This window comes from Ambystoma mexicanum, chromosome 4q (assembly GCF_040938575.1).
Source record: "Ambystoma mexicanum isolate Mex_15411 chromosome 4q, UKY_AmexF1_1, whole genome shotgun sequence".
Lineage (NCBI taxonomy): Eukaryota > Metazoa > Chordata > Amphibia > Caudata > Ambystomatidae > Ambystoma > Ambystoma mexicanum.
The window spans coordinates 313,606,989-313,624,954 of NC_090928.1; the positions used below are offsets into that span (position 1 = coordinate 313,606,989).

The following is a 17,966-nucleotide window of genomic DNA, read 5'->3' on the forward strand; positions in this document are numbered from 1 at the left end:
GTGTTTCAGAGGCTGAACACGAGATGGGGACCATTGCAGATGGACCTCTACTACAGCTGGAGGCTGGATACGGGAGCGCAAGGAACCGGTGCTTTTCTACAAGAGTGGACAGGAGGTCCGCACTACGCTTTTCCCCCCTTCGTGATGCTGAGCAGAGTGCTAGCGAAATGTCGGAGGGAGAAAGCGGAGTTGATATTAGTAGCGCCGTTATGGAAGTCAAGTGTGATTTCCCACTTTAATGGAGCTGGTATCGGACATACCCAGAGTTCTCCCCAAAGGGGAGCGACTACTCGCGGACCCAGCTGGGTCATGTCATCCTCTGAGAGTGAGAGGGACACTCCCGCTAGTCGCATGCAGGATATCGGGAAACGCTGGGCGCTGCCAGGAATTTCGGCGCAGGCTGCACAGCTCCTCGCTGAATCCTGTGCTCCATCCACTGGGAGGAGCTATGATGTAGCTTGGGCAAAATGGACAAGCTGGTGTAAGAACAGAAGTGTTCATCCCTTTTCAGCACCTGTAGTGGAAATTCTGAACTTCCTAGCGAACCTATTGCAGAACAGGAGAGCTTTCCGTACGATAGGAGTGTACAGATCAGCAATTTCAGCTGGTCACATGTCAATAGAAGGCGTCCCAGCAGGAGAACATCCTGCAGTAGTGAGGCTCATCAGAGGGGCACGATTTAAGGTTCCCCCAGAGCCCAGGTGTAGACGTGGGACGTGGCTGCTGTACTGCACTTATTATCAAGTTGGCCGACGGATAAGTACCTTTTGCTTAAGCAATTATCAGGCAAGCTAGCCATGCTATTATGCTTGATCTCCTGCAAGAGGGTATCAGAAGTAGAGCGCTAGAGATTACCAGACGGTCCTTCGGACCGGAGGGAGTCACATTCTCCATAGTCAGAAGGACCAAGACAGGGACCTCTACGGTGCATTATCCGTATTTCCCGAACAATTCAAAATGGTGCGTTGCACGATGCATTAAAGAGTACGAGAATAGAACCGCTGAAAATAGAGCAGCAAATACTAAGTTATTAGTAGCGCGCAGAAAGCCCTATCACGCAGTGGCATCAGCTACCATCGCAAGATGGGTCAAAGAGGTCATGCACGCAGCAGGTGTGAGTGTGAACATTTATGGAGCCCATTCTGCGAGAGGGGCAATGGCCTTGTCAGCCGTGAGAGCGGGAGTGCCCTTGAGTGAAATAATGCTAGCGGCAGACTGGTCAAGCGATCAAACTTTTAAAAGAATTTTACTTTAAGCCAGCAAAGAGTTTGGCTAGTATGGTGTTGGGGAAGCTTTGAACAAGCATAATGCTCGCCTCCAGTCTTGTCATAGAATGAAGATTACCCCTGCTATCTGCGCAGGGAGTATTAATTCTATTAAAGACTAGGAGGCAAGCATTAAATTCCCACCCGAGTATTGTACTACGTACACACCACCCTAAAATCTCCTATTGTTGTTTCTCACAGGGGGAGATCAGAAGAATAGCTGAAGGCAGCACCGTAGCTGAGTGTGCCAGGAGACCGGGAGTGCACCGGCAGTTGAGTTTAAAGGACAGGAGAGCCTTCGCACCGTTGGCGAGGATCAGTTAAAGACCATGAGAGACTGTCGGAGCGAGTCCAAGCACAGGAAGTGGGTTGTGACTAGTGGAAAGGGCATGGACTACAGAGACTCATGGATGTTGTAGTTTTTAGAAAAGAGAAAAGTTTGGTTATACTTTTCATAGTTTTATATGTGTTTTGTTGAACTGCTGAAGAGTAGAATAAAAGAAGATGAAGCATAATGCTCGCCTCCTAGTCTTTAATAGAATTAATACTCCCTGCGCAGATAGCAGGGGTAATCTTCATTATAGATGCATTTTCATTTTAAAGAGGCAAATCTATGTGCCATGTATGTTTTTCTGCATCCAGTTGCTTTGTTTGCTGTTGCTGAACAGCAACTGTGGTCATCTCACAGCACATGTTCAGTCTTTATCTGAGAGAGCTTTGAGGTAGTGTACGGAAAATCTTACATGTTGAGGTCAACCAAATGTACCTACTCCTTTGATTTGATTGGACAAAAGTTACACTGCATGGGAATGACCCATTATTGCAGATGGGAAACGTCCAAGTAAAGAAAACCTAAAGCCTCTTAACTGGAATAACTGTTTTTAAAATGGTTACACTTTTAAAGTAATTTTTGATTTAGGGAGAGCAGATGTCATAATTGAAAGACTCTCTTAACAAAGTTTTACCTTCTACAAATGCTTTGCTAGTGCCACACGATCAAATGTGGGCAAGACTGGTGAGAGAAATGCAGTTTGAAATGCAGACAAATGTGTACCCTGTTTTCATGTGCTGGCTGCAACACATGCAATCCATTCCACTTTTATTTCTATGCCTTAACGTGCAAGACTTGCAATTATTTTTTCTCCAAATGCGTGATTTGGCCTTTTTTCGGCCGTTTGAAAATTCCAAATGGCCGAAAATTTCAACCAGATCCCACATTCAGCACTGGGGGCTGCAGCGGTGTCCCTTGCCTCATCCTTGCTCAATATATTGTGAGAGGGGGTGTCCCCTGCAGCCATTGCAAAAAAAAGGGCTGCAGGGGTGTCCCCCATGACCCATGCTCACTATACTGTGAGCGGGGTTGCGGGGGTGCCCCCCGCAGCTGTCCCGTAGTCCCCAAAATAAAAAAAATAAAAAAATAAGGCTGCATCCCCCGCAACGGCCCGCTCACTATACTACACTATACAGTGTAGTAGCGGGGTTTACGAGGGACACCCCCCCCGCAGCTGACCCAAAGAAAAAAAAAAAGTAAAGGACCATGCAGCGCCAGTTGCTGATCACGTAAGTGAAAGGGAACAGGCGTTTCAGAGACACGTTGAGACGGAATGCAAGGTAAGTAATGGAGTGAGGGGGAGGCTGGGGTGTGGATGGGAGTGTGGGTTGGGGTTTGGGCACATCGGGAATGTTCAGGGGAGAAAAGATTGAAGATTATTTCAAACAAATAATCTTCGGTCGTTTCTCCCTCGAACATTCCACCTCGGTAAAAGAACACCAAATCTTATTGTGTGTTTGTATTGCTCCTTATATACCATTGGTATGATCTCAAAACGCTGTGGGTTGAATACCATTGGGAACCATAGTCCAGTCCACTGGAGGGAGTTGGGTAGTATATAGTGCTTGGGTGCACTCCGTATGTGTGCAGCCAGTGCGGTTTGCGCAGTGACTAGCTGTATTCCAATGCTAGGCATGATGCAGTGGTTGTGAGAGATCAGTGGAGTGTACAGCAAGGTAGTTGGCCTCTGAGTGTGCATTCTGGCGGTGGTGGAGCCTGTGTATGAGATTGGGTGCAGCTAGGCCGATTTTGTTTTGTGGGGTATAACTGCATTCTAAAGACGGTTGAGGTGGTCATGGAGTAGTGTAGGTATGTGTGCAGCTAGGCCAAATTGACAGAGGGGTATAGCTGTGTTCTATTGTTTGTTGTTGTAAAGGAGAGAATGAGCATATTGGTATGAGTGAGTGTCTGTGCTTTATGGTGTGAGACCCCAAACCTGGTTACTTTCCAGAGCCTGCTGACCTGACCGTGTCTGTTCTGGGTAACGGATCTCCTACAGAAATTACCTGACTAGTGCAGAGTATGTTGTGATTACCTGGTGAGAGGGTCCTTGTTTCTGTAACTCAATTGTAAGTGCCAGAGGGCTCCTTTTTCGGGTCCCTGGTCATTGTTTATAGCGGGTGGATGGGTATTCCTGACAAGTTTATGGCTTAGTTTTGGAATTATATTGCATCAACATTTTCCCTTCTGAGAGCGTAATGTTTGAAACATAAGTGCTATTAGGCTCTGTGGTAGTGGCTCTGCATGTTAATTCGCAGATAGGCAAAGCTTGACACAGGTTAACAAGAACAGGCTCAATCGTATTTGACTGACAGAGGAGCTATTACGCTCTGGAATTGTAGTTATGCGCAGTAGTTCACGGATAAGTAGGCATGACAGCGGTTGGCATCTCCTGGAGTGATAGCGCTGTGCTTACTTAGGGGAAGATAATGTTTAAGCTCGAATGAGGCAGAGAATATAGGTGATGTTGGGCTCTAGTTTGGAGTCTGGGTATTTGTTTCCAGGGTGTTAGATACAGACAGACATCTCCTGATCTTGGAGCATGGTGCATGCCTGGTAAGTGGACAGTGAGCGGGCCTGGTCATAGCATAGGATTGTAGGATTAAGTCTCCGGAGTCATGGGCATTTAAGAATAGAGCGCAGGGGGTGCATGGATGGCTTGTTGGCACAAGGGGGGCTGCAGGGCCATTGTAGTTGAACCAGCAGCTACCTAGCCCAGAGCATACTGATCCCTTGAATCCGCTTCCGTGACCCGACTCTTCCTACATTTCCGAGATAATGCCTTTCTAGACAAATTCTGTCCATTGGTGGAGGGTTTAGCGGCGCTAGGCGGTCCCTTACAGGGTTAAGGAAAGAATCAGGTTTTCCATGTTTTATGGAAAGCCTTGTAGTCTTGGTTGTGTCAAATGTGGGGAGGCTGTGAGTTCCAGTGTTGGCGCCAAGGTTGAGTAGGCAGACCCTACAATCGTGGCTGAATTGGAGGCTGGAACCACTAGCAGGAGGGCCGTGCTTGACCTTGGGGTCCGTGCTGGGAGGTAAGGCATAATCTTTTTTTGTAGGTATATGCGGCCGGCCTTGTGCACTGCTCGGTGGGTAATGCTTAGGATTTTAAAAGTGGCCCTTCATCCAATTGGGAGCCAGTGAAGGGTGCGGAGAGCAGGTTAGTTGTGATCCCTTCGTCTCAGTGCAAGGAGGAGATGCGTTTTGGACTCCATGGCGTTGAAGTTGGTAGGCCGGTGCACCCAAGTAGATGGAGTTCGCATAGTCCAGTCTGGACATGACAATGTGCGTAATTACGGCCGGTCTGTTTGGGTAGGTGAGGTAAGGGAAGATGTGTCTCGGAAGCCTAAGGGGGGTAATGACAGGATTTGGATACATTATTGATCTAGTGCAACAGGGTTAGGCTGAGTCCATTGTGCAGCCAAGGTTTTGTACTGTGGTGGAGATAGGTGGGGGAGAATGCCGAGGGAGGGGGGACATGGGAATGGTTGTGGGAGTAGAGCTGTATTGCCGCATTGAGTAGGAAGTCCTTATTTGGTAATGTTCCAAGTTGTATTTGTGAATTGAGTCCCTATTTGATAATCCTCCAAAGTATTATTTTGAGAAGAAAAGTTATTCCTAATTTGAATTCCTCTGATTCAAATTCCTGTGAGTAAAGCATCTTTTACTGATACCTCGTGAACAAATTCCTCTACACGTGTTTCACCATGTAGTGCATGGCTCATCAGGAGGCATTACACATTTGTTTATAGATGAAGGTTTGCCTTGCTGAGTATAGCTTGCTGCATTTTATGTGATTAAAGTGGTGAAAATAGAAAATAATCTGTACATTTCTAAGTGTTTATTAACCTATAGTGTCTAATAACATTCTGAATATTATAAGTCAACTCACCCATTCAGGTTGTGTACCAAGTGTCTCTAGATATTTAATTATGAGGGTTCTCCTTGTCGGGCAGAAATCCCTATTAGATAAAGAGACAAAAAGTTGGTTGGGTAGTTGTTACTAAGTATCTTGTTTGAAGGCTAACTTGATTCTGTAGTGAACAATATACTAGTACATACACTATAAAGTAAAACACATATAATGCCCCTGCAGATAGGGATGGGAAAGAACATTCTTGCTCCACTCGCCTAAAACGAAGCTGGATTCTTGCTCTAGTGTCTAGTTTCATGAACGCCGGTCCTGTAGGATGCAGCGTTCCAAAATGGCCGCTGTTGTAGATGCTGGAGCGTGTGACGTCATTGCACATGCGTATCCTGCGTGATGACGTCAGCACAAACAATGCTAGTTTAGAGGAGTACCCACTTAATGGAAACTGAAAGTGGACGTTAAAGGCCTCGCGCTAGGGGTTAGTGGCGTAAATTGCCCATTCCTCAATAATTAATGAGAAAGTTTTGAAATAGGCGCATATCAATTAATATATCTTCTTAACTAGTAATATATTGTAATGTAAATATTAAATGGAACAAATGTGTATGCAGTAAATTTAAATGACTGATCTGTTATCTGTCCAACCAACTTAATCGAAGTGATATTGATTTCAAAGCTGAGTGTTAAAGTAACTTGTCGGGTAGTTAATAGGACATATTAAAAACTGGATACTGATGTTTTGGAAGCTGAATAAGCTAAAGAGTAGTGGTAATGTGGTCTATTTAAGATAGAATGTTTTACAGTTCATTGTCTTTATTGAGGCCAGAGAAGCAAGTGTCCATATTGCTGATCCATTTTGCCTCTCTTTGTCAGAGGAGTTGTTCCCTGTTGCCTCCTCTTGGGTGCTTGTCCACCTTCTCCAGACCAGTGCATTAGAGATCTGGCAAATTGCAATTTGAATGTTCTTCAATGAAGTGAGCTGCCAATGGGTATCTAATGTCTCTGACTCGAATGCCCCTTAGGTGTTCCATTATCCCGATCTTAAGTTTCCGGATAGTACTGCCTATATACAATTTTCCACATTGGATACCATTTATTACATATGTGGTATTGCAGTTGATGAATTCCTGAATTCTTTCTGTTTCCATTTGGTAATTTGATGGTAGTTCAACCATTCAGCATGCTGGGGCAAACCTTGCAATGCCCACACTTATGATTGCCTGTAATTGCTGGCAGGTTCTATGCTGATTCCGTCAGATGTTTTGTATGCAATGGCATGCAGCTGGAGCTGATTTGGTTTTTAATGGTTCTGGCCTTACGAAACGTTATGGATGGTCTTTTGTCTATATGGTTGCAAAGTTCACTATCCAATTGTATGTTCCAGTGTCTTTGCAATATTTTCTTAATGGTAATTACATTGGAGCTGTAATTCATGATGAATCTGGCCTTCCTCTTGGTTGTTATTGATTTGAGGGTCTTTACTCTTAAAGAGTGCTGTTCTTGGTTTTTAATGTGCTCTCATTTCTGCTTTGTTGAGAATCTTTTTTTGGTAACCTCTCTTTAAACAGTGCGATTTTGTTTTTATGTTTTTCAAATTCTACTTCTTCACTGCAGTTTCTCTTGATTCTGAGAATTTCACCATAGGGATATTACGTATAAATATGCTTTGGGTGGTTGCTCTGAGTATGCAGTGTGCTGTTCCTGGCTACAGGTTTTTGAAAAAAGGTTGTCTGTATGGTGGTGTTGTTAACATAGCTATCCAAGTCTAGGAAACAGATTCTCTGTTCTTTCTTGCATAGTTAGTGTGATGATATAGTCGTTTGTGTTTAGGTAGCTAATATATTGTTGGAGGGATTGTTCGTCTCCATCCCAGATAAGGAGGATATCCTCAGTGAAATGGCCCCAGAAGACAATGTTATTTGCATCAGTAAATAAATGCAGGGTGTATACAAGCATGCTCCAGTTCATAATGTCCTCAAAGAGGTTTTCATACGAGGGGGCATATTTGGTTGCCATTGCTGTGCCCTGAAGTTGTTGGTAGAGCTCTTTGAAGCAAAACCTGATGTTAGTGAGTGAAAATTCCAACATGGAGATAATCATTTGGTTTTGCTCATAACAGGAAATTGATCTTGATTTAAGAAAATGGTTGGCTGCTTTTATGATTTTCTGATGTTTGATGCTGGTATAAAGTGATATTACGCAGAGTTACTAGCCTATAGTCTATGGGCCTCATTACAAATATCCCGGTATGGAAACAACGGTGGTGCTAAACCCGCCGCCACCGTTGTTTCCATGCCAGGCGATCACAACTCCTGCAGGCGGGAGGTGATGTTCCCGCCAGGTCTGACCTGGTGTCATGATCTCTGCTTCCAAAAGATCAGGACTTGCCCGACTCCCTTGGAAGCAGACCCATAACCCCGGTTCCAAGTGCCAGCCAGTCCCAATTGGGACTTTTTGGACCCTGTCCTGGCGCCAGTGGCACCAGGCTCATAAAGATGCCCAGTCCCAGCGCTGGAAGCGCCGGGCTCATAATGCTTGGGTGGACTTACCTGCAGCAGACCATGCTGCTTACTTACCTGCCAGTTGAACCCCTGATCCTCTTCTGTTTGGGACTACTTTTCCTGTTGGGTGGGGCAGGAGCCACTCCCTAGGTTCAGAACACTGGAACTCTTCTGGAAAGCAGGAACTCTTTTCTTACCTAGGCGTGGCTGTGGAAGGAGACACCTAAGCACTACAGGAGGCTATTTAAACCACACCCGATGGATGAATCTTGCTTTGCGTTATTCTGCATTCTCTGCAGCAGAACGCTCATCGTGTCTTCTGCTTCTGATCCTGGGCCTAAGGGAACAAAGGCTTACCATCCTGGAATCCAGTCTTCAGCAGCACCTGTAAAGACAAAGAAAGAACAGGTTAGCACTACGGTCTTCAGTGGCAGCGCATCTCTTACCTGGTCCATCGGCTATCACCAACGCCTCGCGCTGCATTCCGGCATCTGAAAGACAAAGGCTTACCTACTCTTCGCATGCTCCGGAGGTCTTCGCACTGCATTCCGGCATCTGAAAGACAAAAGAAGGTGCGTTTAAAGACATTGGGCAACTTTATTACTCACGTGCCATTACTCCTTCCCACGCCGAATCCAGTGGGTATTCCAGCACCCTTCAGCTTCTCTAAAGCTCCGAACTTGTACCTGCAAGATAAAAGGGACAGTTAGTGCGCATCGTGAAGCAGGCTACAAGCGCTTACTTACGTGCTTCCAGGCGCTTCTATTCCTCACGCGGGTTCGATCCTCAACTCTCATCAGCCCGCCATCCGCCATCGCCGGAACCCTGCAAAACAAGAGATATCATTACAAAAGACTTTTAAGACATTTGAAGTGCCCAGAACTTACCGTTCGTGCAGTTAACGACGGACAGCAGTCCTCTGAGGTCAAGAGGCCTGCACCCTTATCCAGTGAAGAAACTGGTTACGGGACCCTGCCCCGAGGCAGATGGAGAGCTCGGCGTTCACTTACCTAAGGTGAGGGTGTTAACCTTTGGGGTTCTACAGGAGAAGAGAAAGGGAAGAGGAGAGAGGCACCCAATAACCCCAGTTCATTAATCCCATATTTTCTATCTGCAGACATCTTACTCTTCGAGTCATACATACAGTGCACAGAGGTCCAGCCCAAAGAGCCAACCGTGTGTTACACATCACCTTTGAAGATACGGCATTCACCCAGTCAAGACCGGCGCCTCTGCGGGAATCAGGTGAGCGTTACACCTGGCGGGTTTAACACCGCCCGCCTGCAGGCTGACGAGGAAACACCGGCAGCATTACAAGATGCTGCCGGTGTTTCCATGATCCCCATTCCCATCGAGTCCCATAGGCCTCAATGGGAATGGGGATTCCGCCTGCGTGATTCCCGGAAAACCGGGGTTGTAATGCCCCGGGAATCACGGAGGCGGAATGGTAATACGAGTCTGGTGGTAACCAGGCGGTTTTACCGCCGCGGTTACCGCCGGACTCGTAATGAGGCCCTATATGTTTTTGACCAGGTGATGGAATCTAGTTGTTGAATCACATGCATGTGTCTTTAATATATGAAGCCAGATTACCGGCAAATGGTTGTAAATGAACATCTATGTAAGCTGAAATCCTTTCTGTCAGGGATCCAATTCAACTGACAATTGGCCTACATGATGGCAATGTCTAGTAGGATTTGTGGATTTTGGGTATAAAGTAAATGTTTGCCAGACGTGAATGCTCATATGGCTAAATTCATCTTAATTTTGCAGGCCCTTGTCGCACCATTCTTTACTAGTGGATGTCCATTGTTGCTTGATGTGAGGAAGCAGGTTATTTTTGAGTTTTTTGTAACAATTTATATCGTTCAGTTGTGTTAAGGCTTCTTTAATGTAGTCCATTCTATAAATTATGACTATCTTGCCACCTTCATCTGCTGCTCTGACTATATAGTCTGAGTTTTTTGCTAGGTTTCTTAGTTCCATTTTTTCTCTGGTGGTAAGGTTGTGTTGAATTCTTGGTTTCTGGTTTGACAAATACATTTGACTGAGGTCCTCAGTAACTGCTTTGTTAAAAAGGTCTATTGCATTGTCTTTTGCTAGTATGGGTACAAAGTTGGAGCGTGATTTAAGTGAAGTCTCTTCTGAGAGATTCAAAGCTATGTTCTGTTCACTTGTGAAGGTTTGCAATGTGTATTCTTCTTCAGTACATTCTAGGTTGAATAAGTTGACCGTTTTGTTCGGAAATTTCCACTGTGAGTTCCGATAGAGGAAGAACACCAATCTTTCCCATCAGTCTTTTTGATGCCATCCCAAAGTATTTTTTAAGTTTCAATATTCTACAACATTTGTAGATGTACAAGGTAATTTGAAAATAGTCGTGCTTGTCACTAGGGCTAAAGGATAATACTTTATTTAGAGCTGATTCGAGGTCTACATTTAAAGTTAATTTGGACAGGTTAACTACTAAGTTTGCTGATTTTGTCCCCTGTTTTTCCGTTGAGATCTTGTTAGCATCCCTGCTATTCCTGTATTTAGATTTTGATTTCTTGATGCCTCCTCTCTTGTGGATCCTGTGTTGTTCTAAACATTTGGGTTTTTTAGTGATATTTCTTCCCCCATTGCGATTGTCTGTTTGTTGGTAATTGATTATGGTGCTCTTTTTGTATCTTCTGAGTTCCTTTAAAAAAGGACAGTACTTGGTTTGTTTTAAGAGTAATATCCTGGTCTGTGTCACTGCTGCTTGCTTAGTCTATCTCAGATGAGGAGGTGAGATGGTGTGGCGGCTGTTTTGATGGGCAGAGTTTTACCATATGTTTTAGGTCATGGTTTTTATGAAATGTATAGATCCTTTTTGTTTTTATAGTCCTTTTCATCTCTAATGAATTTGTTCTGGTTTTTGTATTTATTTGGCTAAATAGTCGTCCAGTATTTGATCATTTTTGAAGGTTAATTCTGGGAGGTTCATAATCTCGATCTGTTCTTTCAGTTTGGTGATTTCTTGCAATGTGCAGTCATGTAGTTTAATGGATTGGTCAATTACTCTGGTCATCATCTCTTTGGAAGTGTTGGTTCACATTAATTCCCAGTTATTTAATGCTGCTATGTCTTCCTCCTCAAATGTTGGAAATATGCAAATTCTAAAACCTCTGGGTATTCACCCTACTTCCAAATACATAAGTTTTGATGTGCCACCATTTGGCAAGTTCCTTTTTGGACATGGTTTCCAAGTTTTCGAGTTTTCTTAATGAGGTAGGGGAGTGGGTCAAAGATGGTGTTCTGGTATGAGTAGTGTTTCAAAAAAAGGTCCTCTGCTTCAGCATCTCTCAATGGGAAGCTGGTTGCCATATTTGCAGTACATTTTGGATTGCTGCAATTGATGGGGTTCTGTTGTTGCTGTAGGTGATTGGAGAGTAGTTCAGCCTTGGTCTCTGTGGCTAAGAAATGCGTATCGCAAGAGTTGCAGACATAAGTCAGACCTATGGTGATAAATCTCCTTAGTAAAAAGCTTTTAATGATCTGGCTGTCGCCAGGGTTTCCCTTTTTTTATAGTGAATGTACTAGTATATTGTTCACTACTGAATCGAGTTAGCCTTCAAACAAGATACATAGCAACAACTACCCACCAAGTAACAACTACCCACCCAAACTTTTTGTCACTTTATCTGACGGGGATTTCTATCCGACAAGGAGAATCATCGTAATTAAATATCGAGAGACATTTGGTACACAACCTGAATGGGTGAGTTGATTTTATAATTTTCAGAATTTTATTAGACACTGTAAGTTAATAAATACTTAGCAATTTACACGTTGTTTTCTATTTTCACCACTTTAATCACAGATAAAATGCAGCAAGCTATACTGAATCAGGGAAACCTTCATCTGCAACCAAATGTGTAAGCAGAGCAGGGGTTGCGGGGTGTCCCCCGCTCACCTTGGATGCAGTAACGGGAGTCGGGGGAGGGGGGGTTGTGTTAGTGTCCCATGCTTAAAACTGTGGTACTTGCAGGAATTTGAATCAGAGGAATTTGAATCGGGAATAACTTTTCTTCTCAAAATAATACTTTGGAGGATTATCAAATAAGGACTCGATTCACAATTGCAACTTGGAGCATTACCAAATAAGCACTTACTATTCAAGAATTTAAGTTGAACATGGGAGCACATTTATGAATTATTTTGAATCGCCAATAAATCTTTTGTAATTTTTATTAAGTGCACACAGGAGGCATTCAGCGTCCTTTCGCACATAACACACAATTATATAACTACAATTTACAAAAATACATGAGCAATTCTAAAACTGTATTGCTAAAAAAACAAATATATCATTTCACATGTATCTAAAAGGAAAAAAGCACCACTTCATTGATATCCATTGCAGCGAATTTGACAAGTGAATCACAGCATAAAATAGTCATTTAAAAAATGTATACATAGAATTTATCTTTAGCCAGACGTGAAAGACAGATGCCGTAATACCATGGGACTCTGTACAATATAGAGTGCTGCACAACTGGTCAGAGCCATGGCTGATGAATTTCACGCATCCTTTTTCATAAAGGGCACGAAGAGCCTCACAATTGGTCAGTACATGGCGGAATGTTTCAACTTGTGAAGCACATAGGCGACAGCTGCAATCCTCCCTGTTTATTCCACTCCGAGCTCCCGTATTTGCTAACAAGGGAAGCTAGTCACCCCGTAGGTACAAAGAAAGCGTATTAGGGCTGCTAGGCTATTTCCTCAGGGAGTCGCCGAATGAACTCTGAGGTGTATTTATAAATCTCTTATCACTATACCAGGCCATGGATAAAGGTATGTATTGTTTTATTGATGCTACTGGATGTATCTACAACTTTTGATCTAGTTGATCATACTATGCTGGTCGACAGATAGCCATACTGTGCTAATTTCTTACCCTGGGTGGCTATATGGGAAAAATATTTCCTGTCTGATCGATCGGCTAGAGTGTTTAGTAGGGCGGATGCCATCAACATGTCTTTTGGGGTGCCACACTGGTCGCGTTTATTACAACCCTCTACATCTTTGCCAAGCCACTGTTTGAATTATTGGATGCCAACCGTGTCCCCTATACTATGTGGATGACACTCGGAGCCTTATCCCCATTTCAGGGGATTATAAAAAGGACTCTGAAGTCATCCATGAGGTATACTCCTTATCCAAGCTGGATTGCTCTCAATGGGCTGACCTTAAATGACTCTAAGACTGAGTTAATGCTAGCTGCCATTGCCTTCAGACCCGGGGGAAATTAGGCTCCGAGTATAAACACTTCGACATTGCAGGTTGTACCATCGCCACCGCAGATGAATTAAAAACCATAGGTGTTTAGTTAGACTCAGAAATGTCTATGAAGGCTCACGTTGACAACATTGTTTCGACATCAGCATATCGTCATAAATTGCTGAGTCAAATCAGATCCTTTCTAGCTAAGGAAAACATTGCTATTATCGCAAGGGCAATCATGTGAGCTAAAACCGCTAACTGTGGTAGCCTATTTCATGGAATAAGCAAGAACAGTATTGCTAAACTACAAGTGATATAGAATAGTGCTGTGTGAGTGGTCGAAGGACCAGGAAGACAAGATTGCATCTCTCAGGCCAGGTAGGCACTTCGTTGTTTACTCGTGGAAGTTCGGATTACCTTCCAACTTCTCACCCTCACGCACTAATGCTTATTTGGTTATAGCCCTAGCTCCTTATCGGAAAGGATTTATTGGCTACTTACACAGGGAACATTAAGGTCCAACTTTACTAATCTACTGAGCATGCAGAGAAGAAATTTGGTTTCAGGTGGACAGTGTGCCTTTGACTATGCGACTCTTAAGTTCTGGAACGCCTTGCCACCTAAACTGCGGGGTTGCTGCTCTGTGGGACCTTTCAAGCGAGCTTTGAACACCTACCCTTTGACCTAACTGGCTACTCTGATCTAAATTAGATATGTACCTTGTCCCACTTGTATATATGTATTCATGTTTGTTAGGGCCCTGATGACTCCGGCTTATTTTGTGCAAAATAAATAAGTGCCCTGACTCGCTTCTCCTTTTGAGGAATCCTACAGATGCTACTTTTTACTAGTCTCCTGTGACAGTGTCCACATTGCTTGCCTTTTCTGGATTAAACTACTTTTTCAAGTTTCTCAATCATCAAATTTGTTGCACTTTTCATTCTAAATTGCTTCCTCTTTCCCACACTTCAAAATGTCTCTGCACATTCATTCTTATGCTGCTGAGCCGGAAACGTCTGAAAACAGAAACGTTGACCTTCTCTGCTGTTTGTTCCCACAGTGTTCATGGCAATAACTGAATTGTGAAACCGTTTTTAACACAAAGATTTAACATACCCGAACGACTAAGCTTAGAAAAACAGTTGCACTTTTTTCCATTTATTTTAAATTGAAAGGCTACGCCCTTTATCTCCAAGGGCAAGATGTCATTGGTCTATAAGAGTACCCCTGTGCCATGCCTTTGAACCAGTCTGGTGTGCTTTGTGTGCTTTTGAAATTCGCAACATGCCCTATTCCTTAGTTCCAGCATGCACGAGTTTTTCTCAGAAATGCATTCATTGCGTCACTTAGGTAATCCCAATCTTACTCTGCGCTTCAGTATTGTTTTTATCTGCCTCTTCCAATGAAGCACTGCTTCTTATCCTTATATTTTTCTTCTGCCTCTTCTAAAGTGCTCAGGGGGATTCTCAATGTGTGGATAAAAATTAGCAGTGCTCCTAAAACGATAGGTTTCCTTTACTGTACTAGCATGTTGGAGTCTCACCGGCTGTCTCTTGATTTTTCTCTCCTGTTTCTTTTGCTAATGCAAACGTCTGCCACATGTCCGAGAGATCCCCAACACTTCTTCACACCATCTGACTTCTTGATGTATTGCCAATTGATTGAAAATCAAAGAATGTGCGTGTGCTTTTTTCACTTCTGGAGAGATCTGCTTGCAACAGTGAGATGTAGCTTGCACGTTTTCAAAATGCATCCATGTGAAATTAAAACTTCAGACCAAAGAGGTCCGATAGGTGCCATTGGCAGTGACATGATTATACGGCACTTATGCCTACGCATGCTTTTGCATCATGTAAAGCCATATTGGTTGTCATCAAAGTCCTATCCTCTGAGGAAGACCATAGTAGCAGCAAATGAAGGTCCCCCTTTTTGAATTTGTAAGCCATTTGTCATCATTGCATGAGTAGCAGGGCAATGATACTGTGCCATACAGCTGCGTATCCTCAACTCTGCATTGGGGCAAATATTGTGCTTGAAGTAAAGCTGGTTCCACCATTACTTGTAAATCGGTCCTTGCTCTCTCTACCAACAGCATGAACAGCTGTACACATGGGCCTCTATTGGTCAACCTACAAACTCGATGGATTGTTTAGAGGGACGATTATCTGGAAGAAATCACACAGTATGGCCACCAGTGCACGCCACACAGCAAGAGCAACCGCGGCTGAAGTATACAGAAGCAGGTACGCATTAACGCTTTGCTGGGCGCTTGTGAAACGACTGTGTGGTCTCTTATGTGCAGTGCTTAATTTGTAAAGAAGTGCCAGGGCCCAACTATTTGCAAGGCTCTGCATTGCCACCCAATTTAGAGGCACAGCAAAATCAGCGTCATACTAACACTTGCACAAATGCTTGCATGTGCGTGCACGCCTGCCTGCTAAGATAGCGAGCTGCAACTTGTACCATGTCTGCTACCGCCCTACACACCCGAGCCATCCACCATGCTGCAGCTGTGCTGCCAGTGAGCTAGACTGTCTAGAGCAGTTTCCAGGTATGAACAGTTATTCATCAAACTGGTTATCTATCACATCAGCACTGGTATGGCTCACACAGTTGCTGCTTGATGCGTGACTAAAACTGACAGTTAAAAAATAAAGTAAAGTTGCCGAAACACAACATCATAGTTAAAATGGGTTTGAGACAATAAGTTCCGGTGCCCAGGAATACCTTTGCTCAGGCCTGGCAAACACCCTCACAAATTAAGCACTGCTCATGTGAGGAAAATATATTCCTATAGAAAATAATGGTACATACGATGGTCTAGTTTACTTGATGAACCAGAATGAAGACTTCAGCATTTTGGGATCTTGGTTAAAAACTGGCATGAGAAAGACATGGGGGCTAAGGAATATGTTCCATAAAGATACCACACTGCTATTTAGAAAATAAATGGGGTGTATAGTTTGATTTTGTAGAAATTCAAAAGGTTTCATACATTTGTGATTAGAAACGATGCCTACAACCATTCAACTTAACCATCATGTTCTTTGGAGAGGTGGGGGAGGTGATTCTAAATATTGAAAAGTAGTTCAACCCATTGGTCTCTAGGTTCTACATTGTCTGTCGCCAGGAATGTAATAATAAACTTTCTTGGCTTTTAGGCTCTCGTATTATGTATACATTTTGGGACATGTAGTTCTGAATGTTAATTTTACAGAGATGCAACATGGCATGTCCTAACGGTGTCTGGAGCTAAAGAACATGGGTTGAGAGCTCTGTTTCAGCATATTTTTTAGATAGAAAATGTTTTAATGAAGTAGATTTGTTAGAAAAATGGGCAGTGGTTTCTCTGCATAACAACTTTAGGTTGTTCACCGTACACAGGTAGATTGCATGCAAATTACTGTAGGGTATTGGATGAGAAAATATCAACTGGTGTGATGTTAATAGGAGTCTGTAGATGGGTACACTATAAAGCATAACTACATTACCGTTTATAATATCACGAACAGACTGCTGACTGTTATGGAGACCTGAGGGAAATTCTCTTTGACTCGAGCGTAATTAATGTTACTGCTTAGCAGCACCACGTCATTTACAGATAAATCCACATTTCATTCAAGCACACACTAGAGTTCCTTGGGGACCTTATACCCTGTTTACCTATGACGTAGGCACACCTCCACCTACGGCACACCATCTAGTCATAACGTTGTAGTTCCATAACTTAAACGAATTCAAATGGCACTTTAGTCTCCAGAACAAGTTACGGTTCAAATACCATTATGTGACGTTTTAACCCAACAGCGAGTTACTAATCATTACGTATCCTCGTTTAGACTCAGGCACCAGCGTGGCCACCTCATTGACCGACACACTTGGCATCTGCACGCTGGTTGTAGCACGCTACAAGTCGTACATAAGATGGCTCCAAATCCATCTTCACCCCTCTTGAGTCTCTAAACCAATGCGAGCACACGGGAATACTATACAACGGTTAAGTGACTCTGCTACTGCTCTAGTTTAATATATTTAACAGGTTTGTCCATTAGCGATCGAGATCGTAATGAGGAACTACCATCATATTTCCACAGATTAGTCGATTGCAATTCCTGTTCCGCGTATCTTACACACCAAACCCACTTCGTCTTATACTTCATAAGCATGCGCTGAGACTTCTTGACCACAACTGTTAGCAGCAGCTAGAATTAGATACAATTGTACCCTTGTTTATACTCTCCACAGTGATGGGACTGTCCATTTCACATTGGGAACCATCTACAGACATCAAAAACCTAATGAGACCTGACAATAGAGGTATGCCCTGAGGGCGCACTATGGAGTTGTCCCATTACGTAGATACCATCCCTTTTTTTTGTAGATAATCCATCATTACCATTCAACATTCGCCACAGAATTGAAGAACATGCACAGACCAATGTCTGCGTTTTCTGACAAAACACTTATGAATCAAACTGGGACGCTCTGAGGACCTTCCTATAATTCTTAACGAGGTGACATTTACTTATTTGTACATTATTAGTTACTGACGAGATTAATTAACTTTAGAATTTTCACATTTATGAGGTCCTTCTTTTCTGCTTTGCATACTTAATTTGAAGCTAGAAGATTGACATACTTCATGATTCTAATGAAAATGTCGCTCCTGATGAAGGAATTTTCTTCCCGAAACGCGTTAAGCTCTTTTTAATTTCCAATTGTTGAAATGTACTTATGTTATATGACATTCT

The 17,966-nt window shown here is 43.3% G+C and overlaps 1 protein-coding gene across 1 annotated transcript in view; it reads left to right on the forward strand.

The window, feature by feature from the left end:
- The window catches only part of LOC138467243 (formin-2-like), a 235,273-nt gene that overhangs the window by 80,217 nt on the left and 137,090 nt on the right, over positions 1-17,966 (forward strand). The window contains exon 3 of the mRNA XM_069607270.1: positions 15,308-15,458. Coding sequence (XP_069463371.1) covers positions 15,308-15,458 — 151 coding nt within the window. The remainder of the gene's footprint in view (positions 1-15,307; positions 15,459-17,966) is intronic.